Below are 26,667 nucleotides of genomic sequence, written 5' to 3' on the forward strand. Positions count from 1 at the left end.
TCTATCCCAAAGGATGGGGTTTTACTGTTCTGTAAAAGCCCATCTTCAGTATTAACTTATCCTAAAGAATTTATTCACTAAAACTCTGTCACTATCAAACTAGTTTGACAAAAACAATGTGCCCAAATATGGTAGTGATATTCCCAAATATAGTAGTGATGTGACATCATCATGTCCATATATTGGCACATCACATTTGTTGTCACATAAAGTTTGATAGTGTAGACAAGACATAATATCATGATTTTGTGTAATTTATTTTCTTTTTTATGTTGTTTTTCTGCAGGCCTGCTTTCAAGTGTCAAGTAATTACATACTGGTATTCAGTTATGTTTCTGAAGCTGTGTTTGTCTTTGAGGTAAAGTTTTTTATTAAATCATCATTCATTAAAGATGGATGTATTGTCCTCCAAAAACATGAAAAATGAAGATTAATAAAATCAGACTTTGAATATGCCATTTTGTAGTTTTAATCAAGTGAATCACTTCTGTAGAAAAAAAAATGCAGAAAAAAATAATGTTTTCACTTATAAAATGACAAAATAAACAGTTATTTTCAACCAAAACCCCATTGGCTGGCAGCCAATTTGACTATTATTTGCTTTAAATTACAGTTTTTTCAGGTAATTATTCTTTTTTTCGATCCAATTTTTGAGCAAAATGGAATAACTCTTATGTGACATTAAAATGGCATATTCAAAAAAAAATGTGAAAACAAAAATTATTTAGGGGGACAATATCTTTAAGCACACAATGTCTATAATTGTATCATTTGAAATAATAAGCTGGCGGTTAACGTGCTTGCCATCTAATCCCAAGGTCCAGCGTTCAGTCCTGTTTAACTCTACCCTCTAAGCCTCAATTTAGTTTATAAGCACGACAAATTATAAAATAGTTTATCCATCCTGTAATTGACAAGTTACTTGTTGGATGTGTATGAAATAAAACAATAATAATACCAAAAAATTGCTTGTCATTTATCATCACTATCAAACTATCAATACCAATTGACCTTTAAAAAATGGTTGGGTCATGATAAAATGATCCAACGTGATTCCTTGTTAGTATGCCACTGGGTGAATTGTAGTATGTGCAGCCTAGCTTTGGGATATAAGTAACATTAGGCATCCATGTTACATATCACATATATCTTGACAATGCCGCTCTTGTCTCTATTTGTTGTCAAAATTCAAATGCAAAGATTTGTTTCACATTTTTACTTCTTCATCCAAAATCTTATTCTTTTGATTGTACAACTAAAGCTCTGTCTACACTATCAAACTTTATGTGACAAAAAAATGTGATGTGCCCATATATGGACATGATGATGTCATATCACTACCGTATTTAATCATATCACTACCATATTTGGGCATATCACACTTTTTTGTAAAACTAGTTTGATAGTATAAACAGAGCTATTGTTATAACATAAGATAATTCTTTATTCTTATGACCACATATATAGGTAAACATGAACATTTGGTTTTTCTTAATGCTTGAAAACACATATAATGTACAGTACATAACATAAGACAGATAAAAACTTTGATTCTATAGAAATCTACAGTAATTTAAAATGTTTAGTAAAATTTCATGCAGTTTGAAGTAAATTTGGTCTGAGAACTAGACGCAGAATCGTTTGCAGTTACAAAATGACAAATTTCCAAAAAACTATTGGATGAATAAATATATTATGTTTATTACACAGATTTATGTAAAATTCCATGTGAGCTGTGCCAACGAATACGGAGATTTAGAGCGAGATTTTAATAAGGTGTACAAGTCGTATTTGAAAAAGAAAAGTGGTTTCATCTTAGACGTGGTCGCTGCTCTGCCCCTAGACATCCTTGCACTTGCCGGTGGGGACAACAAGCAGAAGTTTCTAGCGTTGACTATTCTAAGACTGATCCACTTAGTGCGTCTCTACAGGCTCAGTGAATTCTTCAAATCCTGGGAGACTGAGCTTAATATCAAGTGAGCAGAGCTTTTGTTTACTATTTTATATTTTAATTATTAAGTAGTATCATACATATTTGATTGTAGTCCCACACTGGTTTTAAGCTCTGTCTACACTATTAAACTAGTTTGACAAAAATGTGTAATGTGACCAGATATGGTAGTGATATGACATCATCATGTCCATATATAGGTACATCACATTTTTTTGTCATATAAAGTTTGATAGTGTCGACAGAGCTTTAAAGTTGACATTTTACATTTTTTCCCCTGCCTCATAACCTTGGTGCTTCAGAAAAATTACTAAGTTCATGTTTGTAAATGGTAAATTTATTTACACATTTTATAAACTACTGTAATACTATATTGTCTTATTTGTTCTCTTTCAGTGTTTTCCATGTCCGTATGACCAAATTCTTTGTAATCTTGGTGATTGTCATCCATTTCTTTGCCAGTCTCTGGTACCTATTAGCCTGTCCAAACAAAAAATGCAAAAAAGAGTCCTGGGCAGCGTACAATGGTATGTAGTCTCCGTCGTTCTTTCTACTCTATCAAATTTTATATGATAAAATAAAATGTGATTTGCCCATATATGGACATAATGATGTTATATCGCTACCATATTTGGGAATATCACTACCATATTCACACTTTTTTTGTCAAACTAGTTTGATAGTGTGGACAGAGCTTTAAACATAATGACATGTATTGCTACAATAATGTAAAATAGTTTTTTCATTTCTTTCATTTTCCATTTATTTATTCATGGTCGTCAAACACAATAAAATATAGTACATAGTTTGTTTAAGTTAAAAAGTTAAAAATTCACACTACACAAAAATGATGTTAAAATTTAACTAGGTTAAAATTCGGTAAAATACAGATAAAATACATAGCAAGATTGGTGTGTGTAAAGGGTATAGCATTTTGTAGGGACGTTTTTATAAAGCCAATGTCAATACAAAAAAAATACAATTTACCCTCGAATAAAGGTCCCTTTGATGATAATGGAATAGGCCCCAGATGCCAAAGTATCCTTTGACATTTCTGATGTTTTTCTTTCTGTTCTTTTGATGTGATGTAAAGTATGTTACAATTGGATACTACGATATGTGCTGTCTTTTATTTCACCTCAAGGGAAATGTCTGATGTGAAACTATTCTACTAAAACTGCTCATTATATTTCAATATTATTATAATATCTATCTATACCATGTAATAAGCAATATGATATACATTGTAGTATATTTTATGATATTAAACATGAAAATATTAAATTCATAATGAGTTATGCACAGAATCGATACTAAAGATATTAATTTTTCAATTACCATCAACTTTTTTTTTTCATTGTTTAATTCTGCAGTGTTTTATATATTAATATGTCAAGTAAGTAGATGTAATTTATCTAAAGCTCTGTCTACACTATAAAACTTTTTATGACAAACAAATGTGATGTGCCCATATATGGACATGGTGATGTCATATCACTACTATATTTTGGCATATCATTACCATATTTGGGCACATCACACTTTTTTTGTCAGACTAGTTTGATAGTGTAGACAGAGCTTAACAAAAGGTATCTGTGAGTTAACACTACATATCCGCAACAGAAATTGAATTTCAAAATAAAACTCCTTCATAACAATTTCAAAATCTGTCTACATAATAGTATAGTTTCTCTTATTTTTTTGTTTGCATTAAAATGAAGATATTTTGTTTTGTCATTAGGGTATTATTATGAGAACCCAGAAGATAAACCAAAAATGTATGAATTGTATGTATACTGTGATTGTATATATTGGTGTGTAGCAACACTGACATCAACAGGGTATGGAGATATACATGCCTACAGTACTGTTGAAATGGGTAAGTTAGAATAACAATATTTAAGCTCCGTCTACACTATCAAACTAGTTGGACAAAAGAAGTGTGATGTGGCCAAATGTGGCAGTGATATGACATCATCATGCCCATATATATCACATTTTTTTGTCACATAAAGTTTGATAGTGTAGATAGGGCTTAGGTTCATCTTTCAAATATGAATAAATGTAGACCATAGACAATATTATATTTAATAACATTAGTGTAAATGATGCAAAACGAAAAAATTTAACAAACAAAATATATTATAAGATCAACATTTAACTTTATTATAAAACAATTCACATCATTAATTTCAATTCATCTATTCGTCTTTTATTTGTCTAATTCATATAAAAATATAAATCAGAAAATCTTTGTTAATACACTTAAGTTTAAAATACATGTACAATGTTTAAAACGATAGAAAGGTACAGATATAATTTAAAATTTAAAAGTTATAAAAAAAGAATGTGTATAAACAGTAAAAATTTGGCAAAATTGATAAAAAGTATATTTCAAATTATGATCCAGGTGTTCATTTGAGTGAAAACAAAAATGAGTTTTAAAAACAGTCTTTTTATAAATATGTTAGCTAAAATAATGCATTTTGTATGCAGTGTTTGCAAGCTTTGTGATGGTAGCAGGACAAGTCTTGTTTGGCTCTATTCTTGGTAATATTGCCTCTACACTGGCAAATGCCGATTCTGGAAGAGTTAGCTATGAAGAGAAACTGGATGCCATCAAGGTAAACCACTATTTAATGTTGCCTAAAATTCTGTCAATATATAAATACAATCAGTGTACAATCTTCACAAAATCATATGTAAAGCTCTATCTACACTATCAAACTAGTTTAACGCAAAATGTGTTATGTGCCCAAATACAGTATGGTAGTGATATGCCCAAATATGGTAGTGATATGCCCAAATATGGTAGTGATATGACATGATCATGTCCATATATCGGTCCACATTTTTTTTTTGACATCAAGTTTGATAGTGCAGACAAGCTTAATAGTTTGTGATGAATAATTTATACAGGTACACCCTTATTTTAAACTTTTTTAGAACCAAATGAAAGATCAGAAATTGCCAAGTAAACTTAGGAATCGTGTTATCAGCTACTTTGATTATCTATGGGCTCGTCACAAGTGAGTTTATTGTTTTTATCTTGTCATTTCATTGTCATTGTTTATGTTTTGTTGCTTCATACTATCGTAATTATGTATAACATAGTAGAACTCTGTTAAAAAAATCTTAATACACTTTTCCTTGAATATTGGTAGGCCATAGTGTTAAAGCAATGTTTTATCAAGGCAATCTAACAATAGGAAACTAAGCTCACCTTGCCAGGACAGAAACTTGTAACAGTCCTTTGATCTTATGTCTGGCTGCGACAAATATCAACAATACCGTACTATGTACATATTGTTCATGGCATTCGGTGTATGTTAAAGGGCCGTGAAGGATCTTGTCGCAGCCACAGATAACGCCTTTGATCTACAGAGCTTGACATCCTGTTGTCAGATTGCCTTGGTTTGATACTCCATCTCATCTAGTAGTCCCCCTTTTGTTTATTAACTAACTACAGGAGATAGGCACCACTGTGAGATATGGCTTATGCCTGTGTACCGTATCATGATGAGTACAACTGTGTCTTATCTGCTACGCCCCTACAATCATCTAGGTCATGTGACAACTAGAAAGTGAATTAAACTTTTCTCTGTATTGTTTTCTTTTGTTGTTTCTGTTTCAGTGGTGTTGATCAGTACACATTGTTTCACGATGCACAATACTGTTTGCAGACAGACATTGGATTTACTATTAATAAAGGCCTTTTAACTAAGGTAATTTTACAAATAAAAGATTTAGTATTAAAGTTTAGTAGTATAGTGTACATTACCAAGTGGGAAAGTTTGAGGACGAGGGTAAAATGCTAAAAGTATGTATTTATGTAATATGTAAAATTTTGTTAACATTTTTTATCTTGTTGTGTCGTTTTAACATTTGATAAAATATAGAAAATATATATCATACATATTTTAGAAAAAAACTTGATACATAAATAACAGTCGAATGAAAACACAAAGGTGAAACATATGAAGATGAATAGATTCAGGAAAACCAAATTAATTATAAAAAAAAAGAATTAGTTTCCATTGGGGTCCAAAATAATTAATTATTGATTAATATTATTTTTATCAATATACTACAGACAATTAAAACATTGCACATTAATCAAATCTTCTATTCCACCCAGGAAATAAATAATATTATATTGATGATATTTTAAACTCTATCTTTAGGTTGAGATATTTAAAAGTGCTGAAGACAGCTTTCTAAGGGCACTCAGCCTAATGTTGCGACCTGTTCTGTTCATGCCAAATGATTTCATAGTCAGACAGGGAGATGTTGGCGATGAAATGTACTTTATTTACCGTGGAACAGTAAGTAATGCCAAAAACATACAAATATGATGTATAAAAAGTATACTAATTTAAGCTGTCCACACTATCAAACTAGTTTGACAAAAAAAGTGTGATGTGCCCAAATATGGCAGTGATATGATTAAATATTTTGATTGAAATTGAAATAAATATTTATACTGGGTAACCTCTTCAGTCAAAGACTGGTCTCCCAGAGGGCCCAGTTGGTGATCAGTGGCAGTGATGTACTAATACCCCCTACTCGTCTCGAAAGATGTACTAGGTTCTTTAAAGTGCACACGAGCTAGATGTGTACACTGGACCTACGGTTTATTGTCCTTATCCGAGAAGACTCGTTCTACCACCAGAACCATGGAGTGAGTGAGCCTCAAACCCCTGCCGATGTTATGGCTACGTAATTACGGTTCCACTGTCTTAACCGCTCGGCCACTCACTCACTCTATGGTAAATATGGTAGTGATATGACATCATCATGTCCATATATGGGCACATCACATTTTTTTTTCACATACATTTGATAGTGAAGACAGAGCTTGACCGTGAACACCACATGACCTGGTTCATTTATCCTATATGGATATTTTTTTTGACAAACCTATTCAGGGACATCCCTAATAAGGAAACATTTTCCTGTAAAAAGAACAAGGGGATATATAATGTTTTAACCCTGATTTTGAGCAATCTTATTAGGAGGACACTTTGTGGTGTCCATAAGTGTCCCCTTGATAGAGGTTCTTAATGTTTTAAACAATTCCTTACTTTTTAAACTGCAATGAAAGGTTGTGTGTAAGAATCCATCAATCTGTTTCATAAACAAGCACGAATGTGCGATACTCGGGGTACAGCAAAAGAAGCTGTAATGACGTCATAAGACGGGATGTGACGTCACATACACATCAATAACCTACCAAATACGGCTATATGGTACCATCTTCGAGACGTCATATGGCTGCATCCGGTTTAAAATTTTAAAAAATCCAGCTCTATAGCTTTGAGGACATGTCCCTCCAGCTCTATACTACAATGGATAAGAGAGGAGTAGTACTTTATAAATCGCACTTTTTACTCAATAGTGTCGGATGGAAGAGAAGATGAGAGAGTCCTAGACTCGGGTACCCCAAGTAAAAAATGTTATGTAGTTTGTTCGCAATCACCTAAAGTTTTTTTTATATATGTAATGATTAAAATGTACTTATGTAATATACAATATTTGTACAGGTTGAAATTATGGAAGGAAAGAACGAAAAGAAAGTATCAAAGCTATTATTGGAAGGAGACCATTTTGATGATATTAACTTACTCTACGATGTTCCACGGCGACGGTCTGTGCGGGCTCGCACTCACGTGGACCTCCACGCCCTCTCTTGTAAAGACCTCAAGTCGGTCCTGGAGCAGTTTACTTCGGTACGTACCGCAATTCGTGATATTGGACGGAACAAGTATTGGGACTACGCGACGAGCGTTGGCGCTCAGGAACATTTCCCATCGCAAGAAACTACCGTTTAAAGTGCAGACTGTTGATCCTATCCCGTTATTTATACGATTACAGTACTTATAATATAATACTGAAAATTAGCACCGTTTTGGTTGTTGTGTTTTTGTCTGTTTATACTTGCACTCTTTAACAATTTTAAAATTTATAGAATTTCTTTTGTATCATTATTGAAATTGTTGTATTATAAGATGACTGAGTTTAAGTTGTTTGAATTTTAGAAAATTTAATTGTTAATATAAATATCGAATTTTGTTCATTGCCTTAGAAGGCTGTTCAGGGTTTAGTGCAATTTTTAATTAATTAATTAATTAATTAATACTACTATTAATTATACTATTAATTATACTATTATGCAAATAAACAGTTTATCTGTAATAAGCTATAGTAATACAGTTTAATATTGAAATACAGCATGATTAAAAAAAAAATTACTTGTGATTGTAAAGAAAAAAAATGTTGAAATAAATATAGCAATTTAGTACAATAATAATGGAAATAAAACATGAATTATTAAGGTTATTATTATAAGCAAGATTAGTGATGATTTATTGTCTTGTGAATATTTAAAATCTCTTTACAAACACTATGTATAGTTACTGGTTGTTATTGTTATTCAATTACTATATTCAAATATTAATTCTTGTATCTGATATTTCAAGTGGTATTAACCTGCTTGTATTCCGTGCAATTTCACACATTGTATATAACTTGTATTTAACTTGTAATTTGGCAATAAACTTTTGACAGCAAGTTTGCTTTTGGAATATGTATATAGTGATGGATAGGGAGAGAATGTAAACATGTTGTGTACAGGGATTTTTTACTATATGTCTATAAGATGATAATAATGTGGATTTTTTTCGAAAAATGACCAAATTTCGACCTTTTTATTTTTCGACAAAACTTGTTACTATGACTCTATAAGTTGATTATAACGCAATATATGCGCATATATGGCAATATTATTGCATAATAATAGAATTTTTAAAAGTTGATATATTTCCCATTTTTGAAAAAAAAAAAATTTTCGAAAAATAGCCAATTTTCGAACATTTTATTTTTTGACATAAATGGTTACTATAGCATAATAAACATGCGCAGAGTCGAATAATGGGCTCTGCGCATGCCAATTATGCTATAGTAACCAGCCCTTTTAGTTTTTGACATAAATGGTTACTATAGCATAATAAACATGCGCAAATTCGAATAATGGGCTCTGCGCATGTCAATAATGCTATAGTAACCAGTTTTATCGAAAAATAAAAAGGTCAAAATTTGGCAATTTTCTGAAAAAATCCCTGTACTATAGTACATGGAAATTTTAGAAAAATAGGCAATTTTCGACCCTTTTATTTTTTGACATAAATGGTTACTATAGCATAATAAACATGCGCAGAGTCGAATAATGGGTTCTGCACATGTCAATTATGCTATAGTAACCAGCCCTTTTATTTGTTGACATAAATGGTTACTATAGCATAATACACATGTGCAGAGTCGAATAATGGGCTCTGCGCATGTCAATAATGCTATAGTAACCAGTTTTATCGAAAAATAAAAAGGTCGAAATTTGGCCATTTTCTGAAAAAATTCCTGTACGTTTATAGTACAGGGAAATTTTCGAAAAATAGCCAACTTTTGACCCTTTTATTTTTTGACATAAATGGTTACTATAGCATAATAAACATGCGCACAGTCGAATAATGAGTTCTGCGCATGTCAATTATGCTATAGTTACCAGCCCTTTTACTTTTGGACATAAATGGTTACTATAGCATAATAAACATGCGCAGAATCAAATAATGGGCTCTGCGCATGTCAATTAGGCTATAGTAACCAGTTTTATCGAAAAATAAAAAGGTCGATATTTGGCCATTTTCTGAAAAAATTCCTGTACTATAGTACAGGGAAATTTTTGAAACATAGGCAATTTTCGACCCTTTTATTTTTTGACAAAAATGGTTACTATAGCATAATAAACATGCGCAGAGTCGAATAATGGGTTCTGCGCATGTCAATTATGCTATAGTAACCAGCCCTTTTACTTTTTGACATAAATGGTTACTATAGCATAATAAACATGCGCAGAATCGAATAATGGGCTCTGCGCATGTCAATTATGCTATAGTAACCAGTTTTATCGAAAAATAAAAAGATCAAAATTTGGCCATTTAAAATACTATTATTATAACTCGTTACTATGACCAGTGAAGACTGAATTTCACTCTTCCCTGCTATATGACACCGTATACATAAGATGATTACAACATAATATATATAATCATAAAACAATAATATAATCACACAATAATAATAAGTACAGCAGTATCTAACCATAGCGAAAAATAATTTAAAATACATTACAATATTCTAGCTACAATTAAAACATTTCAATTATGTAATATATATATAATAAAACAAATATTTCAAATAAATACATCAAGGTGATTCAGTGCTCTCAAATTAAATATTCATATTTTTGTCAATATTTTACAGATAAAATTATTAATTTAAATAATGTTATCACTCCCAGAGGATTTTAACCAGATAAATAATTGTATGGTAGGTCAAAATAAATTTCAGCATATTACAATAAAAATATTACAGGATACGTTTAACAAAACATGTTGATATCAGCTGGACACATCGATATTCTCTAAATATTGCATCTTTTCTTCCTGCATTTATGTACATGGAATAAATGGTAAACAAGGATGAGCCAATGAAAGTGAATCAATTGTGTACATGGAATAAATGGTAAACAAGGATGAGCCAATGAGAGTGAATCATTTGTGTACATGGAATAAATAGTAAACAAGGATAAGCCAATGAGAGTGAAGCATTTATGTACATGGAATAAATGGTAAACAAGGATGAGCCAATGAGAGTGAAGCATTTATGTATATGGAATAAATAGTAAACAAGGATGAGCCAATGAGAGTGAATCATTTATGTACATGGAATAAGTGGTAAACAAGGATGAACCAATGAGAGTGACTGACACTGACACTGACTCTTGTTTTGGAATGTCATTTTCTTTTCATTATCGGAACTATATTTTGGTTGCTATATCATTGGCGTCCTTTGTCTACTGTCACTCTAAACTTACAGAGACCCGTTTCATGTACTTAAATACACTCTACTTTTATGTGTACTATTTTAAATTAAACATATAATTATTTGAAAAGTATTTTGAACAATCAAAATAATTTGGTGACTGGCGTAAGAAAGCAGATTCAACACATCTAAAATGACACATTGGACAGCTTGATGGTCTTGGACGGTATAACAGTCAGGCACTTGGTGGCAATATGTGTTATAAAGTGAATGGTTCAAATCTTATAAGAAGAATATGACATTTGTGTTACTTTTTCGCTCCAAGTATAAAATAATATCAGATAAAAGTGAAACTATGTATTAACTTTTTGTGCATTATTAGAAAACCTCTCGTCCTGTTTCTTGCTATCTATTGGTATTTGGTTAATAAAAAGGAATGTATCAGCTGGATTTGTTGAACTAAGGGTTGAATTCACTTTCAAGAGAATCTGAAAATAAAACATAAATAATAATTGATTAACAAACTTAAATATTTTCTACAATGAACATAGGTGGATTCTAGTGGGGGTCCTGCAGGCCCAAGGCTCCCCCTAAATTTTGCAAATTGTAATGCAAAAATAGGACACTAATTTCAGTTCAGCACCTAAAATTTGCAATTTCTAGGCCCTGGGCCCCCAACTCCATATTTCAAAATCCTGAATCCGCCACTGATGAATGTACTTCTTTCTGATATCAACCAGCACATTTAAATTCAAAACAGTCTCTTTATATCAATCAAATTACAATCATTAATCAGGTATAAATTGGAGTTTTAATTTCTTTTAATCGAATACCTTGTTGAACAGAAATAATACACGGGCCTCCATACAGCCTGATACATTTATGAATATGATATCCTGTGCCTCAAGGTTGAATCACTTACTATTAAATGTCTTCTTTAATTGAATAAAAGCAATAAGGTATATAATATCTTGAAGTACATTCAACAAATGACTATCAATGTAATGTTCATGGAAAGATATGCAATCAATAATTCCTAAATGTCAAAGGTGGAACCTTTTGAAACACAGTTTAATTCATATTGCTCAGAATAATATAATAAAATATTGTTACGGCGATGATTTATTAAAAATAGATGTTACCTTGAACGCTGTGCCCATTAGTATTGCCTGCCTGGCTACTACTGTTAGACCATCTCATAGACACCTCAGCTGAGCTAAAATAATAATACAAAATATAATTTGAAAGTCAACCTTGACCCAACATGTTGTCATTGATAGGAAGAGACGATATGTAATTACATGTTAGATGATGTTGCATGTGTAAAAACGTATTAATCATGTAACGATACTCAATACATCATTGTCATTACCTTAATTCTCTGACTTCACGTTTGGATTTTCTTATTGGTGTCATGTTTCTTCTCTGATCGTCTTTTTGCAGGTGATCGACAGAACCACGACTTTCTTGAGGGTTCATATCTATATAAACATAATTTACAAAAAAAATAAAGAGATAATTTCTTCCTGTTTCGAAGGCAATTTTTACAAACAAACCAACTACACAGTTTAATGAAAACTCTTCAACAAATTTGAATAGTAAAGTTGTTGAAATCAGGTTTGAACCCATGGGTAGCAAAACATAATAATAATAATAAAATCTTTATTTTAAAATGGAGGCTCGTCCACAACAAAATGTGTTCTTCCACGAGGCTGTATGAAAGAAATACAACTACTGTATCACAAAACAAACAGATGAACAAACAAGAAAATTATACATTGAAAGGAGAAAAAAGAAAAGCCACTTGTCTGTAATAATTGTATATGTTTACCTTGACCACTAAATACAGTGGAACTTCCGATAAACTCTCGCAACTTTTTCTTAAGGTCGCGGCTAGTTTTCTTGTAGTAATACAAGTCTTTTTCAAGGGCCTTAATCTTGGCATCATACAAACTGTTTAAAATAAAATGTCACAATATGAAATAAACATATTGTTGGTGTATTTAAACCAAAGAGAATATAATTTATTATTAATAATAACAACAATATCAATAACAACAACAATAATAATAATATGGACCCCAATGGAAATAAGCTGGAATGATATTTACCGGCTTTTTTGGGTTATCCATGGAAGACTACCGTATGTTTTAATTGTTCTTGTTTACCAATTGTAATGTATATTTGTGTACTTCCGAATAAATTCAAATCAAATATGGATTTATATAGCGCACATACCACTCAAGAGTGCTGAAGGTGCAGATATACATTACCATTATTATAGAGTTATTACACAACTAGAGGGCTTGGTGTAATTGTATTGGATTGACACTAGTCATACAGTATAACACCACTATGGGTGTATTCAATACTGTACCTTGGTGTGTTGGACCCAGCTATGGGGTGTATTCAAAACTGTACCTTGGTGTGTTGGACCCAGGGGTGTATTCAATACTGTACCTTGGTGTGTTGGACCCAGCTATGGGGTGTATTCAATACTGTACCTTGGTGTGTTGGACCCAGCTATGGGGTGTATTCAATACTGTACCTTGGTGTGTTGGACCCAGCTATGGGGTGTATTCAATACTGTACCTTGGTGTGTTGGACCCAGACACTTCAATTTGTTTCATGAGAAACTGAACTCTCTCCTGATGTTGTTTCTGTTGTTCTGTCAATTTTCTATCCATTTCAATTTCTGTTCTCTGCAGTGCCCCATCTAACTCTCTAACAAGCCTTTCCTGCTCATCAATTTTCATCTAAATTGTTAGTAAAATGCTATGAATTAACTAATGCAGAACATAGTGTTTTATTGATCAACATGTCCTTGATACCAAATTTCTATTATACACATCCAACAGCGAGGAACTTGCCAATTACAGGATGGATAAACTATTTTCAAATTTATTGTGCTTATAAACTAAGCCTAATTTGAGGCTTAAGGAGTGGAGTTGAAAGAGTCATGAGTTACAACCCTGGCACTAGGTCAGGATTAAACCCCAGACCTTGGAAGGCAAGCATGTTAACCACCAAGCTACAGCTCCACTACTTTCTGATTAATCAAATAAATTTACCTCTAATTCATTAACTTCAAGCTGCTTTTGTTTTTCAATTTCTCGTAAATCGACAACTTTTCCAAAATATCTGGCAAGAAGTGCTTTTGTTTCAGGAGTTGACAACGAGCTTAGCCTGTCCATTAATTCAGTCTCACTCTATATATAATAAATACTTTCAATGACATAATATATCCATAGCAAAAAAAGATGCTTAATCTGAGAAATTATTATACAGATAAAAAAAATTGAGGTTGTACAGAATAACAGACAAAATATATAAATATACATGTAAACAACAACCTGCAATGAGTAAACAATTGAGTTTGACAAATTTTACTATAAAATACTTTTTCTAAAATTAAAAACCATCAGAAAAAACTTATTTTTCAATAATAAATAATATTTGTAATACGATGAGATTGTGGAAGCTAAAAAAAAATCAATAAGTGAAATATAGCAGAAGGCAACAGATGGCATTTAATACTTACAATAATCAATAATTAATGTCTCCCAAAAAAATGTTTATTTTCAAATGCAATAAGGGAAAAGATGATTAGCATGCTTTTATAGATTCATTTATTCATTCAATGCACTTTTTCCTTTCTAATAATTCATTGTGAATTCAGAGAACTTATTAGTTGTAATTGATTCAATCTAACTGTTATAATGCCGGCTAAACCATTGATAAATGTTGCACTGTAAAAGGCTGTTCTATTAAATGAGCTCTAATAGCTGTTTCAGATTAACAAAAAGATTCTTTTTTTATAATTTCATTTTGGTTAAACTTTGTTAAATGAGGGTGACTAAAAACACTTAACAGCAAAAGCTGTCCATATGTGGACATGATGATGTCATATAAAAAATCATCATAATTGGGCATATCACTACCATATTTGGGCAAATCAAACTTTTGTTGTAAAACTAGTTTGATAATGTGGACAGAGCTTAAAACAACAGTCACCTGCGATAAAGTGTTGGTCCGCAGATCTTTCTGTTTGTTAGAGATTGTCTCGTTCTTGTAGTCAATTGCTGCATCTAAAGCGTCTATTCCTTCGTTCAACTCAATTAATCTAAAAATAGTAATTATAATAATATATCTTAATGATGAATTTCCTGAGATCTGTTTTAAAATAGAAATATGAATTGCTGAATAGAATTGATTGATATTTAGCTGTACTTTAGAGAAAACAGCGTAGTAACGTGTAGTCTACACTATACAATAAAAAGTCTCTAACCTTCGTTCCTGTCGTGGTGATAGTATGCTGCCTAGCTGTAACTTTTCATCCAGCAGATTTCTCTGTTGAACTAATTTATCACTGAAAAAGTATATTAAAATATGTAGAGAAATAAAGATAAAAAAAGAATGGAATTATTTCTCTATTGGAGCACAATCTTTTAGGGGACACCCATATATGGAATTATTTTTTTGATTGACAAAAGGAGGGAAAATACAATTAAGAACTAAAGAGACATTTTTTAGTAGTAGAACTAATGTTCTGTCTACACTATCAAACTTTATGTGACTAAAAATGTGATGTGCCCATATATGGACATGATGATGTCAAATAACTACCATATTTGAACACATCACTACCATATTTGGGCACATCACACATTTTTTGTCAAAGGAGAGGGGAAATGGAACCCCTTATCAAGGAAAGACTGAAGTCCTAAAAGCACAGTATCATTAATTTCTTTTTAATTTACCGATCTACAATAAGACCTTCTATCCTTTGTTTGATAGCTGGAAGTGAGTTCTCTACACTCATCCTCATTTCAAGGTCCTTTTCTTCAATCTCTTTATCTGCATTTTTTATTCGCAATGCTAGCCCGTGAATATCCTAAAAAATATGTAATACATTAAAAAAATCTATCTGTTACAATCTTCAAATCTTATAAATCCTATTTTAGTGTCATTTCTGTTTTGTATTGTTTGTTGTATATGGAATTTTTATTCTGAAATAATCTAAATATTTCAATAACAATAAACTGAATGATGTATGTTACTGTAATGCCATAATTAACCAAAAATGTAATTATTTATTTATTTGTTTTTTTCATTTCATTTCCTGCCAACAGCGAATCATCACCACTAACAGGCTGGTTAAAATCTTAAAATAAAACAACTACAACCACCACTACTATTGGATTTATTAATTGTCTTAAAGATGTATTGTCCCCCTCAAAAAAATGTACAAAAAAGGTATTTTGGTTGAATTTAACCATTTATTTTGTCATTTTATAAGTGAAAACATAATTTTTTTGTTTTTTTTTTCTACGGAAGTGTTTAACTTTATTAAAACTACAAAATAAAATATTCAAAGTCTGATTTAAATAATCTTCATTTTTCATGTTTTTGGGGGACAATACATCTTCAAATTGTATGGTATTATATATTAAAAAAATGGTAACATATAATTTAATAAACTTTATATGACATATTCATACCAACAAATCAATCTTCATTTAAAATATGTCAGCATTTATCAATCAATTCATTTTTTATTAATAGTCAGAAATGGTTAGATTTTAAATTTCTTGAAATAACCATAATGAAAAATGACTGGCAATGATGTGGCTAATTATTCTCGTAGGTTATTAACCGCAATCTGTTTCACAAACAATCAATAGCCACAATAGACAATCTTGAAACGTTAAAAGGTTAAAGAATATATTAATTAGACGTAATTAATGATGGTAATTTCCTGGCTTGTTGTTGTGATGTCATTCCTATTGAGGTCTTTGACTTGTAACAAAAAGATGAGGTTTCTGCACAACAAGCAAATATATATATCTTTCACACATAAAATATAAATTTTTTGATAAAGATCTGTCTACACTATCTTTGATTTTTAACAAAAAGATAAGGTTTCTGCACAACATAACACAAAGTGAATATATCCTTCACACACACACATATTTGTGTACTATTGCATGCCATGTGACCCATAATCGTCCAATCCAATGACAGAAATTTATTTAGGCGTTATGTAAATTAAAATATTTAACTTTTTTGCTAATATATAGTATACTATTCTAATATTTACAATACTACTATACATTATCAAGACACGCATATAAATATATAACCACAAATTATCTTCTGTGGTCTAATGGTTGAGACACCCTCCCTGCATGAAAAATGTCATAGGTACAATTCCAACCAAAAGTTCTATATACAATTAAAATCATTTTTCTAATTGTTTATTAATTTATGACTATTATTTTGAGAACTTATGTATTTGTAAATATATTGTTGTTACTAACCTGTGATAAAACAGTACTTGAACGCAGTTTCTTAATCTCAAGCTGGCTTTTCTCTCTTAACATTGCCTCTCTTTTGGCAAGAATAATTTCCCTCTTTTGTAGTTCCTAAAAAAAACAAACACATAATTATTAATTACTGATCAGATATATATATATATTGTATAAATTATTGTACTGTAAAACTAAATTTTAAGAAAGTACATGTATTTATTTATCCAGAGTATTCTAACGAGTTTGAGTTAGGTTCTTTTGGAGCCCTGAACATGGATTAACTTTGGAGCCCTGAACATGGATTAACTTTGGAGCCCTGAACATGGATTAACTTTGGAACCTTGAAAATCGATTAATTTTAGAGCGCTGAACATGGATTAACTTTACTAACATCCTTTATCAATCACTTACAACTTCAAGTTCCTGGACTTTCTTCTTTTTTTCAAGAACCTTCTCAACTTCTCCATCCAACCATTTTCTTTGTTCTTCTACCTTCAGCTGTTCATCCGTGATGGTACCACCTCCTGCACTCCTCAACTTCCTCTGAGCTGCAGCAACCTGGAAATAAATCATCATAGCTCACCCTATTCTGTTTTTTTTTTTCACATAATTTTTTACAATTTCTGTTGTGTGTACTGAGCATGGACTTGCAGAACATGTATTTAAAGTTATTTTATTGATTGATGGTAATAAACCATGATGGACATATTGTCAACAAAGATCTTATATACTGTACCTCTTCTGTTTTTCTTTTAAGAATTTTCTGCTGCTGTTCATTTCTTATCTCAAGTTCCTTAATCCGCTTCTGATCCTGTTTTAGATCCCTCTGTGGATAAATAAAATTATGCACATTTATAGATAACATAATTATTATATATTTGAAGATCAAGTTAGATTAGAAAGAAGTTTATGATGCGTACCTATTCTATTTCATAAGCATCTAACATCTAAACTCTAGCACTAGGTTTGGATTGAACCCCAGACCTTGGGATTGGAAGGCAGGCATGTTAACCACCAAGGCTATAAAACTCACCTCCATCTTGATCTTGCGTTCACTCTCCTCCTTCAAGCGCCTCTGCATCAGTTCCTGGTGACTCTTCATCTTTTCAATGGCAACTTCTAACTCTGACGCCCGCTTCTCACTCTGGGTCTGGATTTTAGCCATCTTGTTTGTATCCTAAAATCAATTATATTTAGATAATATATTATTTCACTTGCTTTACAAATGTTCAAACTATTAGAGGACTCTCACAATTTGGATATATAATTATCATGGCCTTGTAGAAGAACACCTTTGTGGTGACACAAGCTTTTCCGTGTTAAAATAAAGTATTATTATTATTATTGGAATATTTTTTAAATACCTTACTAGTGTAACCAATGCTTGTTTTTTTTTCTCTTGGATTGTTTCAAATAAATTTGAATGAAATGAAAACAAGCTTTGTTATAATTGATGGCATTTACCTGTTGTTTTTTCTCAAGTAATTTCATCTTATTCTTGGCTTCTTCCATCTTCTTTTTATATTCACTTCTTAGTTTTTGTTTCTGCTTTGTGTCAGCTTGACCTTTAGACTCCAGGTCATGCAAGGCTTGTTGAGCTTCCATCAAATCCTTCTTTGCTGATAACGACTCCTGGAATATTCAAATTAGTAAAATAAATTTTATAAGGACCTCACACACACAAATTTATTTTGTCATCTTCTAAAAACATACCTTCTCAAGTTCTTTAATCTTCATAGTGTACAGTTTATTCATGGCTTCAGACTCTTTTCCAGTTTTTACAAGTTCTCTTATGAGCTCTTCCTTCAGTCTATAAAACAACAGAGATTTTCATATAACACAAAATTATAATATCAAACTAAATAATTTTTCTGTATCCATTACAAATAAAACTCACCTAATATTTAAAGTCAATTCTCGCATCTTCTGCTGCGATTGGTTGAAGCGTAGTTGTGAGTCTCGCACTTTCTTCTCGTTCTGTTCTGTACTTGTTCGCAAGTCTTCAACGTCTATGACGGATTTCTCTAATTCATCCTGTATGACCATTGTGCCTGATAAACAGGAGACAAAATATTTTACACATCAAAAATTTGCAGAAATATTTATTTGTATATTATATCTTTATCCTATTTAAATAACAAATAGTGCTTAACAAACAGATGTGCATGATCATAAACAATACTACTCTTGATGCTATGATAGCTTCTGTAACCACCCCAAATAAAGAATGCTTAAACTCAATGTAGATTTATTCAGTAATGTTTGTGATTGCAAGTATTCATGTTTGTTATGCTGTTTGATTGTTGCTCTGACTCAAAATAAACAAAAATACATGTGATAGACAATGATTTAAAATACCTTTTGGAATTCTACTCTTGCGCCCAGAAGTGGTTCTGGTCTTGACAGGAGCTGACCTAATTGCCTTTTTGTGGCTCCATGTTTTACCCAATGGACTGCAAGAAAACAGAAACCCAAAATTAGAAACTTCTCTAAAAACTTCATTAAAAAAAAATATTATGGAATATAATAAATGGTTTAAGAAGAAGTAATACGTGAAGAAGAGGATACAGTTGGAACTGTGATGGCATACCTGTTGCCAGAAAACTCATCATCTGAGCTATCACCGAGGGAGCCACCAAATTCTTGGTGGAGAACCTCGTCGTCGTCTTCAATACGCTTCACCAGAATCTGACTTCTTGCTCGGAAACCTTGAACGATACGATCTAGAGAAAACTGAAAGAAAGAAAAATATTTGATAAAAAATGATACTTGTGGTTAAAAATGTCAGTGATTATAACATTATGACCTTGCTGTCAGTGATTATAACCTATGACATTGTTGTCAGTGATTATATAACCTATGACCTTTCTACCAGTGATTATAACCTATGACCTTGCTTGTAACCTCATAATAGGTTAGTACAGTACATACCAATGGCGGACTTGTGTGCAAGCGTCTACTTTGAGGCCTTGCTGGAACACCACCAGATGATTCCGAGGCTATTCGTCTTCGACCAATCATGTGAGCTGGAACTGATTTTGCTCTTTGACCTTTTGCTGGTGGAGGGTTTATTGGATTGGCATTTTGCTGTTCCTGTAAAAATATTAAATTATAATAATATTAACAATTATTAAACCAAAATATATACTTCAGGACGAAGAAACACTCATGTTTGATATCAAAGGAAATAATTATATAAGTAAAGTAACAGACCTTCTCTTCAAAGTTTCTTAATAGTTCTGTCAGCTCATCTATCCTGATCTGTTGCTGAACTAAGCCCTCCTCTTGTAATCTGTTCCTTTCCATTGCTTCCTCCAGAAAATGAGCCATCTCCATCCCAGACTTTTCCTGGAACGAAAAAAAAGATGATGTGTTCTTAATAAAATTAGTGGTAGTAGTTTGAATAAAATGAATGCAATACTAAAAGCTGCGTTCTTTGAAGTTGTCAAAGTTTTTACTAACCAGTTCCTCAACACGTTCTTGCAGCATGTTGGCCTCCTTTACCTTCTCAGCAAAGATTTCTTCATCACTGGCCAGATCTGCAAGGGCCTAGGAAATATAAAGAACAGTTTTAAATTAATGAGAAATGATTTAAGGTTTTTATTTCTTCTGGGTTGGTTCCATTTGTTCTTAAGACACCCCTCCCTCCAGATTGTAAGTAAATATTTCTTCTCTGCATAAAACAACATATAATCAATGAACAAACTATAGTTCTTAATATAAAATGAGTGATGCTCAAATTAGATAACTAGATGTACCTTTTTTAGCCTAGATTCCAATTCAGTCACTCTTGTGCTGTCTTGATCAATATCCTCTAGCTCAGAGACTATCTGGTTGTTAGCCTCGAGTACCAGATCCATCCAGTTTTGAATGGATCCTGTCTGAGGTTTGTTAAGATTCTGAGTGTTCAAGAGGTCAACAAAGATCTTCTTTGCTTCTTCTGTGCAGACTTTAAAATGGGCACACGTTGTTCTCACACTTAAAGAGAAAAGTTGCAAGTTATGTTGTTGTACATTTGTAAAGCTCTGTAAACACTATCAAACTAGTTTGACAAAAAAAGTGTGATGTGCCCGAATATGGTAGTGATATGCTTAAATATGGTAGTGATATGACATCATCATGTCCATATATGGGCACATCATATTTACATAAAGTTTGATAGTGTAGACAGAAAGTAATGTTAAGAGGTGCTTAACAAAGTTAAACCGGAAATGCTTCTGTTTACAAATGTGTTTTGAGACGTATTTTGAAAATATTGACGTTTTCTGACGTCATCGTCACCTCTAATTATTGGTTATACTGTTTTAAATAATATCAATAGAATTTTTCAGAAATATTGAAATTTTAATTTTGCAAACAAAGCAAATTATGTATTTCTGCAACTTGATACATTTCTAAAAACTTTCTTTTTTTTAATTAACAATAACATATGAACACATGATACCTTCGTATTTGTCTTTCAAGAACCTCTATCTTCTCTTTATCTTCTTCACTCTGATCAACGGTTCCTAATGCCGTTTTCTGTCGCTGCAACTCCTCCCTTAATGCCTGGATCTCTGTCTGCATCTCCTCCATTCTAATGGACTGTACATCTTGGTTTACTATTGGTTTATTCTTTATATTCTTGGCCTGTTCAAATAATTTATTAAAATGTAATATATCTACATCCTCAGTGGCGCAACGCAATGGACAAATGCTCCTAGTTTAGTACTCCTAAAGCGTGGTTCCCACTAGCGACGCAACACAAGGACGTAACGCAAGTGAATTGACCAATCACAAGCGATTGCTTATTTGCTTGTGATTGCTAACTGTCTATAACTTCGCTTGTCATTGGTTAAAACGCTTGCATTGCGTTTACGTCCTTGCGTTACGTTCTAGTGTAGTTATTATTACTATTATTATTATTATTATTAGAAATTCGACACAATAGCAATAGCAATACATCAAAATTCAAAGAGAAAAAAAAAGGTATGTTCTGGGGCCAAGCTCTGGGAGGCCTGGCTTTAGCAAGTGAGCGCTAATAGTCGGTACATGTACATCATGTTCTGGGGCCAAGCTCTGAGAGGCCTGGCTTTAGCAAGTGAGTGCTAATAGTTGGTACACTACTGCACATCATGTTCTGGGGCCAAGCTCTGGGAGGCCTGGCTTTAGCAAGTGAGTGCTAATAGTCGGTACACGTACATCATGTTCTGGGGCCAAGCTCTGAGAGGCCTGGCTTTAGCAAGTGAGCGCTAATAGTCGGTACACTACTGCACATCATGTTCTGGGGCCAAGCTCTGGGAGGCCTGGCTTTAGCAAGTGAGCGCTAATAGTCGGTACATGTACATCATGTTCTGGGGCCAAGCTCTGAGAGGCCTGGCTTTAGCAAGTGAGCGCTAATAGTCGGTACACTACTGCACATCATGTTCTGGGGCCAAGCTCTGGGAGGCCTGGCTTTAGCAAGTGAGCGCTAATAGTCGGTACATGTACATCATGTTCTGGGGCCAAGCTCTGGGAGGCCTGGCTTTAGCAAGTGAGTGATAGTCAGTACACTACTGCACATCATATTCTATTTTGAAAGTAAAGTGTACATTTTATTATTTATTTATAATACTTGGTGCATTGATGCCTTTGCAGCTCAAAACGAAGCTAAACTGGGATTGGGTGCAGGTAAAGCGTCAAAATGTGGGAAAATGTATATAACACTCTCTTAAATGACAGTAAATTTAAAGAAAAACTGAGGAAAAACAATAATAAGTGATTTACATAATTATTCACATACCCTATTTGCGTATTTCAAAGAGTTCAACGTTTCATCAAAGTTGACAGCGGACGGACTTATGCACGTTATCATACAGGTCTTAGCATTGCCACCAAGCGAGTCCTTTAAGATTCTTGTTATCTTGGAATCACGGTAAGGAATGTGAATGTTCTTCTTTTTTTGGTCACTGAGGGCGCTGATAACGTTACCTAACGCCAACAGACCGCTATTAATATGAACGGATTCTACAGATTGAAGAAAAAAATAAAAATTGTATAATGAAATCAAATTTTGTATGGTTTAAAAATATAATGCGGATATATAGGCTGTTTCAACTGAATGATGAAAAACTATAAAGGTTTATTGTATAATGATACCTTTGAAGCGTTCTCCGGCATTGCCTGTGCGATGTGCTTGTTCCGAGCCGGCGAGATCAACAAAGTGGAACTTAGATGATCTTAAATGGTTGTATGTTACATCGTCTTCGTCATTCTTGCTTGGTTTCTTGTCTTTCTCATTTTCATCTTGCCAATTTTGATCTAAAATCGAAGAAATTTAATTTAATTTTGACAAAAATTAATATGAATAATTATTGGTTTGGAAAAAAGAATATTTTCAATATACTTATACCTACAAACCAGATGAACATTTTCAATCATGATTAAATCATCCAAATATAGAAGAGGTGACTCACTTAAGACTACAGTAAATATTGCATGAGATCGGCTGGAATATTCGTTCATATTGGTGGAACCAGTCTGTCGATGGGACGAACCAGATGCCAGACAACTCATCACATCTTCCATGGAATTACATGGCATCTCTTTTGCTCCAATGATAACTGTTGGGAAAATGGATTTAATAATTAAATGTATAAAATAAGATGATAATTGTATTTAACCTTCAGGGAGTAATTGGTCAGAGCTAGTGATCTTGAAGTCGTGGGTTCGAGTCCTACTCTAAACCTGCCAACTATATACCTGTGTTGCCATTTTCATCTTCCCGTATATGCATATCTTTATTGCTAGTCTCCCTATCCAGCAGGTCACGTAATTCCTCTTTGTAGATTTCAATGTACGACACTTTAATGGCATGTTCTACATCTTCATTTCCCTACAAAAAATAAAATATAAGTTTTTTTTTGAGTAAAGAAACACAATTTTACTCAAACTCCATATTAAAAAAATATAATACACAATAATTTTGTAATACCTTGATTTTGTTAAATATTTGCTGCACTGCTCTTGGTATGATTCCATATTCCTCTGTGGTTATATTGATGTAATTACCTCCACCAACGGTGAATGTTTTTCCTGAACCCTAAAAAGATAAATAAAAACATTCAATTTTAGAACTGTGCCAATATGAATTCAATAAAAATTCAAAAGAAATTAAATACTTACAGTTTGGCCATAAGCAAATATAGTTGCGTTATACCCCTCAAACAAACTGGAGACTAGACCTTCTACGCAGCTGTTGTATACATCCTCCTATAAAGAAAAAACGATACACAGGCTATAAAGATAGATAAAACGCTAGACTTTTTAACAATGAATTTTCTCCTAATAAATGGAAGAAGAAGAAACATATTTGATAATCAAACTGATTTTTGATTCGAGAAACATAGTTTTGTATTGTATTTTTTGCTACACAATTGTACAAATATGTAGCAATAAGGTTGTTTTGTATAGCTTTTTGCTATGCTACACTGGCGAAATTATTCCCTGATGTGCAAGTGCCTACTCAACGTACCTGCGTACTCTTCGAGCCTAGAACAGTATCAAAAGTAAATGCACGATCTCGGCCTATCACCACCTGATGAGAGTTGGACAGAACACGTACACACTGCTCATGGTGATGAAGCTTCTCTTTGGCAAGTAGTGGCCTTACCTAGTATAAATAAATATATTAATAATAAACAATTATTATGTATTTCTGAAAGCAATTTATTATAAAACTAATTCTTCATTCATCACACAGACAATAGCATCATGGTAAATTATAAACAAAGACTACTCATCATATAACAATATTAGTTTTTATATCTGTCATTTATGATACTTACTCTTACAGCAACACGGACTGGAACTTCTTGTGTCATTTTATGGTTCTTTCTATTATTTTGTTGTTCTGCAAATATAATTATAATTATTATTCATTAAATATAAAAACAAAATAATTAGAAGAAGGAATTGACGAGGAAAGTCGGTTGATACGGTTTCGATCCAAGTCGGCCCTAAACCGTCTCGGCCAAAGTCAAGTCGGCCTCAAGTCAAGTCGGCCTCAAGTCAAGTCGGCCTCAAGTCAACTCGGCCTCAAGTCAACTCGTCCTCACGTCAACTCGGCCAAAAAATAATCGGTCAACTCGGCCCCGTTAAAGTATGGAACGCAAAAAGTGCAAATGAAGGGATTGATAAAATAATATTTCTTCACAATTTTTTAACTATAAATAATTCTGACTTTTAATGAATATTAATATTTAGACAATAATATATTTAGCAAAAAAAATAGGAATGATTTCACCAACTTTCCTTTATTAATACGTTTAATAAAATTTCAAATTGCACAATTGAAAACAATTCGTAGCTGCGCCTCCCTGCGCCTTTGGCAGCTTTTTCGATATCTACAACTGCTACTGCTACGTGTTTTCCCTGACCGGGGATTCCCCCTTTTTTTTAACGCAAATCATGGACAAAAACGATCATGTACGATCATTTTTTCTATGGCCAAATGGTGGAACGTAGGCCTCCGTCTTCGATTTACTAAAATGCGGTACCTGCACGTGTTTTTGTAACACGCGGGTACTTATATTCATATCGGCAATGAGTTCATTTTTTTATATATTATTTAATTATATATTTTTTTTTTATTTCTTCATTTTTTTTAAAGCGTGGATAGTAAGATTCATAATAATATTAAGCACTTTTTGCGTTCCATGGCCGAGTTGACCGATTAGTTTTTGGCCGAGTTGACGTGAGGCCGAGTTGACTTGAGGCCGACTTGACGTGGGGCCGACTTGACTTTGGCCGAGACGGTTTAGGGCCGACTTGACCTGCACCTGGAAAGTCAGATGCATCGTACCTCAGGGCCTAGTAGTAGAATAGGTCTAAACCTCACTCATCTGAAAAAGGGAAACCCTACTACTAGCTAGGCCTAGTGATGATGAGGAGGTTGGTACCAACATGGATTGGAGGAGGGTGGCAGGACATGGATGGGATGGGCCAACCATTCAACTAGCTACATATAATGATGAAAACGAGGCCTAGCATACGATACGACCAGCATACGACTCACAGCAATAAGAGAGCTACTAGACGTCCTTAAACATCAAGGACTTTTAATTTATCACACTTTGCTTTATAATAACATTTATAATGACAAAAACTCACCCAGTCTAATATTTGATCAATCTATACTACATAATATTTAAATTTAACTTTGAGAAATCCAGTCCGTTGGCAAGTTTTTGTTGTTTACCAACGAAACGATGTATTGAATTACGCCCTCTATATTAAACGACATAATGTGAGACACGCCCTCTCAAGTCTCAAACATTTTCTCTTGAGTATAGGGAGTTTATACAGAGCCTCGTTTTGAATATTTATCGATATTGATTGATTGATTGAAATATATATTTATACTGGGTAACCTCTTCAGTCAAAGACTGGTCTCCCAGAGTGCCCAGTTGGTAATCAGTGGCTGTGATGTACTAATACACCGGGGTAACCCCCTACTCGTCTCGAAAGATGTACTAGGTTCTTTGAAGTGCACACGAGCTAGATGTGTAC

At 32.8% G+C, this 26,667-nt stretch overlaps 2 protein-coding genes across 4 annotated transcripts in view; one reads left to right on the forward strand and one right to left on the reverse strand.

Annotated features, from left to right (window-relative positions):
• LOC140055304 (uncharacterized) overlaps positions 1-8,637 on the forward strand; it is a 97,293-nt gene extending 88,656 nt beyond the window's left edge. For 2 of the 3 annotated variants that reach the window (XM_072100613.1, XM_072100612.1), the window contains exons 37-45: positions 287-358; positions 1,711-1,976; positions 2,348-2,478; positions 3,693-3,830; positions 4,448-4,575; positions 4,898-4,980; positions 5,586-5,676; positions 6,136-6,276; positions 7,495-8,636. In XM_072100613.1, coding sequence (XP_071956714.1) covers positions 287-358; positions 1,711-1,976; positions 2,348-2,478; positions 3,693-3,830; positions 4,448-4,575; positions 4,898-4,980; positions 5,586-5,676; positions 6,136-6,276; positions 7,495-7,782 — 1,338 coding nt within the window. In that variant the 3' untranslated portion in view covers positions 7,783-8,636. Of the gene's footprint in view, positions 1-286; positions 359-1,710; positions 1,977-2,347; positions 2,479-3,692; positions 3,831-4,447; positions 4,576-4,897; positions 4,981-5,585; positions 5,677-6,135; positions 6,277-7,494 lie in introns of all 3 variants that reach the window. The other variant, XM_072100611.1, reaches the window with a different exon arrangement.
• Positions 8,638-9,782: 1,145 nt separating this feature from the next.
• LOC140055652 (kinesin-like protein KIF27) lies at positions 9,783-26,356 on the reverse strand. Its single transcript, XM_072101008.1, has 32 exons — positions 26,269-26,356; positions 24,945-25,009; positions 24,632-24,769; positions 24,283-24,369; positions 24,092-24,199; positions 23,860-23,992; positions 23,574-23,720; positions 23,257-23,418; positions 22,901-23,124; positions 21,584-21,768; positions 20,898-21,117; positions 20,602-20,688; positions 20,353-20,487; positions 20,071-20,232; positions 19,730-19,872; positions 19,498-19,592; positions 19,037-19,190; positions 18,853-18,949; positions 18,604-18,771; positions 18,173-18,316; positions 17,876-17,965; positions 17,551-17,697; positions 17,149-17,253; positions 15,589-15,722; positions 15,117-15,197; positions 14,843-14,951; positions 13,900-14,037; positions 13,421-13,584; positions 12,660-12,781; positions 12,201-12,309; positions 11,971-12,044; positions 9,783-11,316 (listed from the first exon to the last, which is right to left on the reverse strand). The coding sequence occupies exons 2-32, from the start codon at positions 24,978-24,980 to the stop codon at positions 11,288-11,290; spliced, it is 3,927 nt and encodes a 1,308-aa protein (XP_071957109.1). The 5' UTR covers positions 24,981-25,009; positions 26,269-26,356; the 3' UTR covers positions 9,783-11,287.
• Between the last annotated feature and the right edge of the window lie 311 nt (positions 26,357-26,667).

The sequence above is a fragment of the Antedon mediterranea genome, chromosome 7, assembly GCF_964355755.1.
Source record: "Antedon mediterranea chromosome 7, ecAntMedi1.1, whole genome shotgun sequence".
Classification (NCBI taxonomy): Eukaryota; Metazoa; Echinodermata; class Crinoidea; order Comatulida; family Antedonidae; genus Antedon; species Antedon mediterranea.

Bases quoted from the DNA above. Each gene is read 5' to 3' on its own strand.
- LOC140055652 (XM_072101008.1), bottom strand. From the start codon at position 24,980: ATGACACAAGAAGTTCCAGTCCGTGTTGCTGTAAGA. The intron at 24,200-24,282 runs GTAAGTATTTAA...TTATCTTTTTAG, and splicing joins TATTTGCTTATGGCCAAACT to GGTTCAGGAAAAACATTCAC. The intron at 20,689-20,897 runs GTACATCTAGTT...TATATTTCCTAG, and splicing joins TGGAATCTAGGCTAAAAAAG to GCCCTTGCAGATCTGGCCAG.